Source organism: Notothenia rossii, assembly GCF_949606895.1.
Source record: "Notothenia rossii genome assembly, chromosome: 10".
Taxonomy (NCBI): domain Eukaryota; kingdom Metazoa; phylum Chordata; class Actinopteri; order Perciformes; family Nototheniidae; genus Notothenia; species Notothenia rossii.
In genome coordinates, this window is record NC_136908.1 from 9,942,239 (window position 1) to 9,954,058 (window position 11,820).

Consider the following 11,820-nt stretch of genomic DNA (forward strand, 5'->3'; position numbering starts at 1 on the left):
TCAAAGGTCTTTTATTTTGAAACTCTACATCAGAATGTCCTGATTTTTTCTGAGTGACTAGATGGGATGTCCTGCTATCACCCTGAAGTGAAATGAGTCTTTGATACTGGACAGGTTTTGTTTTATTCTCATCTAAACACAGAGGGAGGATTTTTTTTTTACTCTACCGTAATGCATAGGATATTCGCGCACCGCAATATCACGTGAGGGCTGGCTTGACTAGGTTTTTCCGAGTGGAGGCTGGCTTGACCGCAGTCTAAACTACAGAGAAAATCGCTCTCAAGGGGGCTACAACTACAACAAGATGAACATATTTGACCGTGATTTAATTGTAATACAGGTTTCAAAATGATGAAACCTGTAACCCCTGTAAATTATGAAACCCGAAGTAACAACATACTGATACCGGTTAGTAAAAACTATGAAGTAATGCTTTGACAAGTCTGCAGACAGACGGCAGGCGAAAAACCTTTTAAAATGCGTGTTTTCTAATGGAGATTTGGCTAAGCTAACGTTGTAAATGCTCCGACCGTCCACACTCACAACAACGGCCTATACAGACATAAATAAACCAGGGACTGTATTCGCCATGACACAGACAGTATGTGGTTTGTACTTGTTTAACTTTTGTCTAGTTTCTGAACAGATATGAAGAGCTGTGAGCTCTGAGTGCTAAGAGCTAACGGCTGTGTTGTTTTTCTGGGGAGCTCATTGAAGATGACGTCACGGCTCCGCCTACACTGCGTTACTATAGATACTACCAGCGCCGTATAGACTGAGAGTTACGTCATCTCCTTTCACTCCAATGGACCACTTTTTTACAGCAATGGCGGATCGTGGAGCCTCTCAATCGTTCCCCGGAAGTTAGCGCCAAGGCTAGCAGAGCTGTAGAGTTGCAGCATAATAGACCGTTCGTGACGGACTTTTAAAGGTAAGAAGAAGTTTAAAGATTTATATTGCGGATATTATCAGTACATCTGATTCAAATTAACATGTGTATTAATAGTTAGGGAAAGTTAGGTATTTTTTTGGCCATATCGTGAAATAATTTATTACCAATAGCTTTTTTTACCATATGTCCCTATAGGTGTCTAGTAACATCTCCCAATTTATCCACAGCCAAATCCTCTGGGAATCGCCTTGAGAGCCAATCAAAGTTGGGGTGCCCAGAGGGCCTGGGTAAAAATAGTGAAAACATTTTTTCTACCAAAAGTGACTTTTGAGATGTCTAACTATGGTTTTTTAGGGGTGCTGAATCTATCCCAGCCATTAGTTTTGAGTCAAAATGACTCCTTAACCCTGAAATATTGATCTGTCAAATTTAACCTATGGATTTGGGGTGAAAAATGTATTCTACACATTGAATAATCCACTCTGAATTTAAAAGACACTACAGTAATGACATCTGCTAGGTACGTGCTCAGTATAATTACTTCTCTGCACGTGGAGAATATCAAGGTAGAGGTATTTTGCAGCTGCTTTTATTCAAAGCGTGCAGATTGAACCCAGGCCTCCCGTATACCAGTCGAAGACACTAACCACTGCTCCAACACGCCCACAACAAAGTTACTTTCTGACATGGTAAGTAAATAATTTTGCTTTCTAAAGTTTAGTTGGCTATACATTTATTTATAGGCCCATGCATCATTTTTATCTCTTAGTTACAGCCTAAAATGAATGTTGCTAGCTAGCATCCAGCTTAAGTTAGCTAACATTAGGCTAATATCAAATCTAGTACCTTAGCTAAATAAACCATTATAAATAGTCTCTGTGTCATTGATCAACATTAATTGTGTTGTAAATTGTGTCATTTTATAGTGGGCTCACTATATGATTCAAAGTGAGATTATTGTTCATAGTTACACATAATCTATTAATGTGGCTGTGTGGACCCATTCTGCATGATATGTTTGATAAGTCTTGCCTTTGCCTTGCCTTGCCTAGTAAACAAAAAGAAAAAGTAATTGTTCACCGAGCTGTCTTGTCTTTTTAGGACAGTATGGAAGTTGATACCACAAATTGTCATGGTTTGAGGTGCTTCATCTGTGGTGGTCCTGGGACTGAAATGCAAAAACTCTCAAAAGTCACTCACAAAGGTTATCAGCAGCTATTATCTTATTCTGAGATCGTAGATGATGCAATGCTGATCAACAGACTACATGAGGACTGGAATGATGGAGATGACCCCAAGCTGAAGTACCATTTGGATTGTAGAACCGAGTTGTACCATCGTTCGAGAAGTGTATCCATTGCGAAACGTTCAGGTTTTCTTTTTCATTATGTCAATGTTGTTGCCACTTTCTGTCAATCATTCCGTTCAACTCATCATTTCAATCCAATACATTTTGTGGCATGAATAAAAGCTCACGAAATTGTCTTTCATCCATCCAAAGGACAAGATGCTCAAGACCAACGATCAGACAGGATGAAAAGACGCAGCGTACTGTCTGGGCCAAGTACTTCAAGTGCTGGTAGCTCCACATTCCAAACCCCATCAGCACACCTGGTCTACCGTGATGTTTGTATCCTCTGCAATAAGAGCATCAATGTTGAAATGCTTGTAAAATACCCTAGTAAGTTGCCTGTCTTCTACATTCTCATGAATGAGTTTGAAAGGTCTTTCTTTTTTTTCAAATTAAAACTCTCTTTAGTAAATCATATATGTGGCTATAACCCAGACACAGCCCGGAAGTTGTATCGTGCACCTGACAATCGCTTCCAGGACAGACTGAAAAGGAATTTGTTGGAGACAGCTGTGAGACGAGGAGATGCCTGGGGAGTTGAAGTTGCTGGTCGCCTGTCTGGAATAATAGATTTGGTAGCTGAAGAGGCACTGTATCATCTTCGGTGCAGGTCCCAGTTCGAGAACCCAGTTACAAACTCTGGGGTAATATATTTTTTTCAAGACCAGAAGTCCCAGACTCTGTAGACAAGGTTCTGAAGCCAATCATTTCAATTAAAAGTTGTTTTTCCCCCACAGGTCGGACGGCCTACAGATGAGGAGAGGCAGTTGCTGTTTGAGAAACTGTGCAAATGGATGGATGAAGAAGTGGAGCATGGTGTAACAAGTCTCGCTGAGATCCACATGAAGATGGAAGAACTTGACCCCACGGAGGACAAAAGTCTCACATATGGACGGATGTATCTTAAAAAAAAGCTTCAGGAACATTATGAGGAGTCTCTCTGTTTCACATTAGATGAGGGAGGAAGATTCATTGTGTGGCTAAAAGACACTACAGAGGCAATCCTCCGAGACTACCATCAGCAGGTCATCAACCCCTCACAAACCATGGATGATTCTGCACTTAAAGACCTCATAATTTCCACTGCCATTCATCTGATCTGTGGAGACTTGGCAAGAGTTTCACTCGACACAAAGCAGTATCCCTCAGTAGACAGCATGACCAATACACAGAGCCAACTTGCTCTGATTCCTGACAGCCTCAAGCAGTTGCTGAAGGCAATTGTAAAAACTGACGAAAAGGTGGCAATGTGGGGACAGAACCTGCTGAAAGCATACCGCCCTCGATCAGGAGTTATGCCCTCCCAACTTGGACTTACAATTCAGCTTGACCACATGTTTGGATCAAAGTGGTTGATTGACCGTATTCATCACTGAGGATACTCTGAATCATATGTTGAGCTCCATCACTACAAGTATTGTTACTTGAACGTGAAAAATGGATGTGGTAGCATGGACCAGGATACCATAATCACAGATGAAGATGGTATAGATGTTGTGGAGCATGAGGAAGCAGAGGTCGATGCAGTCCTATCTGCAGAACAGCCAGAGGAGCAAGAGGAGAGTGGTTCTGGAATGCATGAAGAGAATCAGCAAACATTTGCCCTCTTTGTTCCTGCCGATAGCACTGTTCATCAATGTGTTGGTGATAATATAGATCTCAACATTGCCTCACTACAAGGAAACACAGCATTCCATGCAATGGGCATGATCAGAGTAACTTCTCCTGCTCCAGCAACAAGACAACATGAGCTTCACACAACCATACCAAGGAGGAACATGGCAGTTGAGGAAAAGGTAGCAACTCTCAAAGCAACAGAGGTGAAAATACTGTCCTTTGTACCAAAAAACAAAGCAGGATTGGCAGACATCCGTTTGGTTCCCATAGCTGATCTCCACCAAGACCCTCCGGTTTTGAAGTCAGGGGACATTGGTTGGATGGCAGGATGGGCTATCAAGAATTACAACGCCACATTTGAACATCCGAACTGGAATGGCTTCATGAAATCCATACATCAAACTGAATGCAGGAAAAAGTCCCTCATTGAGTTTCTTCCAATCATTGAGGGTGACCCAAACGAGTACAGAACCATCTACACTACTCTAATGGAGTGCCTACGCAGCGGTCAGTCTCCTGCTGTCATCACATTTGACATGCCAATATGGCTGAAAGCAACTCAGATAGTTCTCCAGTCTGACTTGCCCATCATCACTAGACTAGGAGGGTTTCATCTCCTGAAAAGCTTCCTGGGCTCTATTGGGGTTATTATGGCAGACTCAGGGCTGCAAGAGCTGATACAGCTAGTTTACCCAGGCAGCAACACTGCAGAACACATTCTCTCAGGCAGGGCTTATGCTAAGGCCATCCGGTTCCACCTTCTTGCATCAGCGGCAATTACCAAGTTTTTGCTGAAAGATGTTGCGTTCAGCGAGCAGGACTATGAAGACATGGAGAACTTCATCAGGACTGCAAAAGAAATGAAAAGAGGTAATTTGACCTTTCCCTAATCTGTGTCTCAAACTATCTCGGAGTATGCCGAATTATATTTTCTCATTATGTAGTAATACAATTAAAACTGTCTATCTCTAACAGGTTCCATGGACACACCAAGGATAGTCACTGTGTTCAAGGAGAGGATGGAGGAGAGGTTGAAGACTTTGTCTAAGGCTGGAAGAACACCTGCACTCTGGGTCTGGTACTATGGCAGAATCGATCTAATCAAGGTATTTATCAGGAGTGAGCATGTCCCAGACCACACAGGTCACCTCAGCTGCATCATTGGAATGCTGAACACCTTTGCAGCAGCAGGGCACCATCAGTACGCAAAGGGAGCAAGGCTCTATGTACAACTAATGCAGCAGCGACAGGACTGTCCCATGTTCCAGGAAACTCTGTCCAAGTTTACTGTGTATGGCAACCATGTAGTCCGGTTCTCAGACCATGAGTGGTCAGGCACATGGACTGACATCACAATAGAAACCACACTCATGCGTGAGGCCAAATCCTCAGGTGGTTTAAGCAGAGGGCGGTTCCGGAACAAATCTGCTCACAAGTGTTGGGTTCAGACTCTCAACCACTTCTCATTCATTCACCAGGAGCTTGAAGGAGTAATGAACAAACGTAGGGTACCTATCCACACAGACATCACAAAAGCCCAGATGGAGAAAGACAATGACTCTGTTAATGCCATAGTTGGATGGTTGGAGGAAGTCAACCCCTTTGATTCCATACGGGACAGTAAGACCCTGGTATCTTTCTCGACGGGGTTCAGCAGCACTCCTGGGGACTCAGTCAATGCTGATCAGGCAGAGGAGGTTGGCAGAGCCATACAGGCCAAGATGGATGGGAAAACTGTTCTGGATGCAATGGAAACCAAGCACAAGGTCAAGTCATTGGCAAGCCTCAGATCTGCTCCTAAAATCAATGGAGAGAAGCTAATCACTGACTCACTCAAGCTCTTCAACCGCCTCATCATCATTAGTGAGCGTGAAGTCAAGACCAAAGAAGCTTTGCGCTTTGAGTTGACGCCAACACCAATGTCTCTATTTGACAAGAATCAGAAGTTGCGAAAGCCAGACAAGGCTGCCCTAGCAAAGTTCCTGAAGGCTTTTGTGGAGCCTGTTGAAAAACTAACCTGCACAAGCCTGGTGGTTGATGGCGGTTGGCTCCTGCACAGCGTCAAATGGGAGGCTAACCTCACGTGGAAGGACATCACTGAGAGCTACCTCCGGTTTGTGATGTCCATGGGTAGCCAGCACGTCCGGATCACTGTGGTCTTTGATGGATATGGTAGCTCCACCAAGGACCATGACCACCTGAGACGAACCAAGAATGCATGCTGTGACATTCAGATTCGTCCAGACTTAAAAAACATCATTCCGCGGGAAAGGTTTCTTGACAACAAGAACAACAAGGCTCAGCTCATTCTGCTCCTTGCTGAGACCTTCCAAAGAGCTAGGATCAGTGTTCAACTATGCTCTGATGATGCTGACACCTCCATCGTGTCTGCAGCACTAAATGAGGCAATAGAGTCTTCTGTTGAGGTGAGGGCTGAGGACACAGACGTCCTGGTTATGCTGGTCCATCATAGGGCAAACCACCCGGTCTTCCTCACGACAGCTAAAGATACATCTTATGATGTCAGAAAGATTCGAGAGGCACTCCCGGAGAGGTACCGTAAATACCTTATATTCCTACATAGCTTCTCTGGCTGTGATACTGTATCAGCAATTTCTGGGTTTAGCAAACCAACGTTGCTCAGCAAGCTCTGCCAGACTGACAAATCAGAGCGGGCCATGGATGTGTTCTGTGACATCAGAGCCAAGAAAAGTGACATCATCGAAGCTGGCTGCGAACTGTTCAAGAACATATTCCGTGGTAATCCATCTGGAGATTTGGAAGATTTAAGATTTGATATCTTCAGCAAGCGGGCGGCAGCTGGGAGCATCAAGCCTGAGAAACTGCCTCCAACTACAGGAGCTGCAGCACAGCACTCACTGCGGGCATATCTCCAGACCAGAGATTGGCTAATGCTACAAAGTCCATCTTTGGATGTCCTTGAGTATGGATGGAAACAAGGAAAACATGGTTATGAACCAGTCCCTACAACAGATCCCATGGCACCAGATTACCTTCTGAAGTTAGTCTGCTGCAACTGCGCAGGTGACTGTGGCACTCTCAGGTGCTGCTGTAAAAAGCAAGGAGTCAAATGTATTTCTGCTTGTGGGAACTGTCATGGTAACTCTTGCCAGAACATCAACCAGCCAGATGATAATAATAGTGAGGGAGATGCAGGGGAGTTTGATGAGGTTTGTTAAAATGTCAACTAATAACGCTAGTTTTGATTTGCAATTGTTCAATAAAACCACTTTTTATGGATTGTTTATGGAGTTGGAGTCATTTTTACTCAAAACCAATGACTGGGACAGATTCAGCACCCCTAAAAACCCCTAGTTAGACATCTCAAAAGTCACTTTTGGTAGAAACATTTTTTTCACTATTTTTACCCACGCCCTATGGGCACCCTAACTTTGATTGGCTCTCAAGGCAATTCCCAGAGGATTTGGCTGTGGATAAATCGGGAGGTGTTACTAGACACCTATAGGAACATATGGTAAAAAAAGCTATTGGTAATAAATTATTTCACGATATGGCTAAAAAAATACCTAACTTTCCCTAACTATAAAGGATGTCAGTGGATTATCCCTAAATTAGTAGATTTAGGGAACGTTTACAGATAACAGATAAAGCTAGGATACCGGATCAAGTTAGCAACACACGTTGAACAGCCTTTTAATTGTAAATTCCGTTCTCTTAATGTCATTTCGTCCAACGTTGTTGAATTAGAGAAGAGGGGCTTCTAAACGGGATTGTATGCGGGGTTGGAGGGAGTTAAATATTAGATAAATATAACTTTGGTGCGTGTAAGAGTGAGTGTTTTTAGCAGAGCCATATTGTGTCCTTGTGATTATGTTGATTATTACCTGTCTGTATAATGTTGCAGCTCAGCTGATTTTGGATTGATGGCAAAGGGAGAGGGACTTAAGTGAGAGTGAAAACACAAGGTAAGTTTAATACTACTGTTTTATATAAGTAAGCATACTAAACATGTATTCTATCACTGTATTATATAAGTCATCTTGTTAGTAACCTACTGTATGACAGGTGGAGGGGCATTGATGTTACAGGTGGAGGAACAAAACTGCAAGACTGCAAACTCACAAGAGAGAGAAATCAAAGTTTGTTCTCCAGAGAAGAGGTTGATTTCATTTCATTTATTTCATATTTTCTAAAGATGTGGAAATGGCAACAAAAAAAAACTTGAGAGCTGCAACCAAGACAACTGTAACAACATGAGTAGAGAGCCACCAAGGTTTTTGTTGTTTGCTTTCCTCTGGCTGGGTGCTGGCAGGTGGAGGGCAGTGATGTTACGGGTGGAGGGGCAGTGATGTTACGGGTGGAGGGGCAGTGATGTTACGGGTGGAGGGGCAGTGATGTTAGCTGTTACACACCAGGCTCAAACTTAACACATTGCATCCTTCTTTGCAGTGTCCTTATTCCTGGAAGGGGAATCTGAGATTCCTGCAGAGTTTTGTAACCCGTTGGTCCGCACGCAAAGCACATTTTTAAAGCCTTCTTAATTGTCTCATTGCTCCATTTCATCCCCTTTGTGGTGAGTCTGCCTAATGCTTTAAGTTGGTCTTTTGAAAACGTTTTCTTATATTTGTTGTCCCTAATTTTCATTGTTTTCTTGAGAGCTGCATTTTCCTTCCTGATTTTTCTTAGTTCAGACTTTGCTTTTTTGGTGATTCCTTCTTGGCTCTTTAATTTTCTCTTTAATTTTTTTAATAGATCTGTTTGACTGGCTGCTGGTTCCCTCGTATGCTGACTGGCTGCTGGTTCCCTTGTATACTGACTGGCTGCTGGTTCCCTCGTATGCTGACTGGCTGCTGGTTCCCTTGTATGCTGACTGGCTGCTGGTTCCCTCGTATGCTGACTGGCTGCTGGTTCCTTCGTATGCTGACTGGCTGCTGGCTCCCTCGTATGCTGACTGGCTGCTGGTTCCCTCGTATGCTGACTGGCTGCTGGCTCCCTCGTATGCTGACTGGCTGCTGGTTCCCTCGTATGCTGACTGGCTGCTGGCTCCCTCGTATGCTGACTGGCTGCTGGTTCCCTCGTATGCTGACTGGCTGCTGGCTCCCTCGTATGCTGACTGGCTGCTGGTTCCCTCGTATGCTGACTGGCTGCTGGTTCCCTCGTATGCTGACTGGCTGCTGGTTCCCTCGTATGCTGACTGGCTGCTGGTTCCCTCGTATGCTGACTGGCTGCTGGCTCCCTCGTATGCTGACTGGCTGCTGGCTCCCTCGTATGCTGACTGGCTGCTGGTTCCCTCGTATGCTGACTGGCTGCTGGCTCCCTCGTATGCTGACTGGCTGCTGGTTCCCTCGTATGCTGACTGGCTGCTGGTTCCCTCGTATGCTGACTGGCTGCTGGTTCCCTCGTATGCTGACTGGCTGCTGGTTCTCTCGTATGCTGACTGGCTGTTGGTTCCCTCGTATGCTGACTGGCTGCTGGTTCCCTCGTATGCTGACTGGCTGCTGGTTCCCTCGTATGCTGACTGGCTGCTGGTTCCCTCTTATGCTGACTGGCTGCTTGTTCCCTCGTATGCTGACTGGCTGCTGGCTCCCTCGTATGCTGACTGGCTGCTGGCTGAGTGGGTGGTGTCCACCCTCCCTGTCTCTCCTCACTAGCCATGTCCTCTCTTTCTTCACCCTCACTTTCCTTTCTCTCAGTCTCCTCATCCCTTCTTACCTCAATATTTGAGACTAATGTAAGTAGAAGACATGGCACTGTAGATTTTCGAAACATTTAAAATATTATACCACTTAAAAATAAGAAATATGACTTTTGTTACTAAGAGTTCATACTTATTATACCTGTGTCACCTTTCACACTATAGCTGTGATCATGAGCTATGGGCTTTGTAGATACAGATCCCGGGGTGAATCGTGGTGCAGGGGCCCTTCTCTTTTTGACCACAGGGCGATGCACGAAGATGGTGGGTATAGCCTCTGCTCTCAGCCTAGTCTTGCCCTTTTTTGTCTTGACAAACTGGTCTGCATCAAAATGTGCCTGCGGAGTGACTTGAGGTTACTTCATACACAGAACAACTCAGTTTTGTCTGCCCACATACATATTCCATAGTGATTGAATACACAGTATTAGGAAACAATTTATACTTACTGGACATGTTATACTCATTACATACTGTATATAAAATATGACCAAGAATGTGAGACAACTTCATAGAAATTCATATCACATCTGTTACTGATGCCATTTGTCATACTTTGTTAAACTCACAAATAATAAAGTTCCATAACTTCAGTTGGGAACAAAGACCACACCTTATCTCCCCAAGGCAATTTCTCATCCAATAGGTGTGCTATATAGGTGTGTATAACCCTTTCTCCTGTCTGTTACTCCCTCTTTCAGCACAAGAACCAGAGGGGGATTCAATGGAGCCTGAATACCTGCACTGAGACCCTCACCCTGCACCCTGAGTCTCAACTCTCAGTGTTTTTCAAGCCTTTCCCTGTTTTTTTGTATTAAACAAAACATTAAGCTTTCCCAATGGTGTGGTTTTCGTTTTGTGAAAAAGTGCAAATGCAGTGTTTGTATATAATTACCTCACATATTTTTTTGCTGTTGGTTGTAAAATGGCTCCTGCTGACTTGAGCCAGCCATTTTTTCCTGCGCTCTGTGTCAGTGGGGAAGCCGTACATTCGTACTCCTTTCTCTGAGCGATTTGAGCATCCCCAGGCAGCACAGCAAACCATGGTGGCGACTAGGAGGCAGCACAGCAAACCAGCACAACACGGAGGAAAAGGCACAGACAAACTGCATGATATGCTATTCAATGTTTATTGAATTCCATGTATTTGCAATGGATGTTCCTAAAACAACACATTTAACATCATCATCATCATGCTGCTGCTGCTGCTGCTAGTCCTTTGATAGTCACCTGTCGGTCTCCTGTCCTTTCTGAAAGCCATAAAGATTACATTAGTCATTTAGATAACTTGTGTCCTCAATTACCATGGGATTACTGAAACTACCATGAATTTAAGAAAATGGTAGCAATGAATCTAATCTGAATTTTGAAGCATTCCTTTAGATCCCCTCCCTCTAAATATATCAATAAACATTAGAAAGTGATGCTCCTGACTACCATACAAGTTTAAGAAGATAATATTGGTTTTAAAGAATTCAAAGCTATAAATAAACAGCAACAGGCTCTTTAACCAAGGCACTGTTAGCCTAACATGTAAACTAGTTGTTCACACCAATCCTAATATTATCACTTAATATTAGCAAATTCTATTTTATTTTTTAAAACATATTGATGTAAATACATACACATATCGATTTGTTGTATAAATATTGCAAATCAAAACCTTTATTCACTAATAATTACCAAAAATCGTAGTTCTATCTCCTGTTATCAATGCATTCACATTGCCCGCCATGAACTTCCGGGGAACGATCCTCGTCTGCATGAACCACGTGACGATAACCGTTTTTGGACTTCCGCTGTCTTAACTCTTCTATCTATATGGCGCTGGATACTACCCCAGTTCCTCACGAGTCTAAAAAACAACTCACGTCAACGCACGTAAGCAACGTGGGCGCCAACGTGAGCGCTCTCAAAATGAGACCAAAATATTTGACGGCGCTGATTGGCTGAAATTATGTTTCGGCGGCACAGTTTACTATTGAGACTTTTGCAACGTGCTGGTTGCTGCTGTTTGGCTCTGGGGCAGCGCCCGTAATGATAAACTAATGCCAAGGGCAAGGTCAGGCAGGAAACATGTGACTTATCAGTAACTTTAGACATCGTAACACAATTTTAAACAAGATTTTATTGTAGATTATACATTTTACTGATACCAATTGTATGATATTTACCTTGTTCATTAAAAATAGAAAATAAAAAAAATATATATTTTTTTAAATATATTTTTTTAATTTAATTTAATTTTTTTTTTTTAAAATTGTATGTGGGAAGAGGGGGGGC

At 43.3% G+C, this 11,820-nt stretch overlaps 2 protein-coding genes across 5 annotated transcripts; both read left to right on the top strand.

Moving 5' to 3' along the window:
- The first annotated feature begins 1,012 nt into the window (after positions 1-1,012).
- LOC307021256 (uncharacterized protein) lies at positions 1,013-7,126 on the top strand. 4 transcript variants are annotated; one of them, XM_079653216.1, is made up of 4 exons: positions 1,013-2,573; positions 2,652-2,887; positions 2,981-4,730; positions 4,836-7,126. In XM_079653216.1, exons 3-4 carry the CDS (start codon positions 3,695-3,697, stop codon positions 7,058-7,060), a joined length of 3,261 nt encoding a protein of 1,086 aa, XP_079509342.1. In that variant the 5' UTR covers positions 1,013-2,573; positions 2,652-2,887; positions 2,981-3,694; the 3' UTR covers positions 7,061-7,126. The 4 variants fall into 4 exon arrangements, with proteins under 4 accessions (XP_079509342.1, XP_079509341.1, XP_079509340.1 ...); XM_079653215.1 differs by having other exon boundaries at positions 2,679-2,887; XM_079653214.1 differs by having other exon boundaries at positions 1,013-2,264; positions 2,394-2,887.
- A 132-nt stretch (positions 7,127-7,258) lies between these two features.
- Positions 7,259-10,372, top strand: LOC307022070 (uncharacterized protein; the record flags this gene model as incomplete). Its single annotated transcript, XM_079654643.1, has 3 exons — positions 7,259-7,289; positions 8,595-9,456; positions 10,239-10,372. 3 exons carry the CDS (start codon positions 7,259-7,261, stop codon positions 10,270-10,272), a joined length of 927 nt encoding a protein of 308 aa, XP_079510769.1. The 3' UTR covers positions 10,273-10,372.
- Between the last annotated feature and the right edge of the window lie 1,448 nt (positions 10,373-11,820).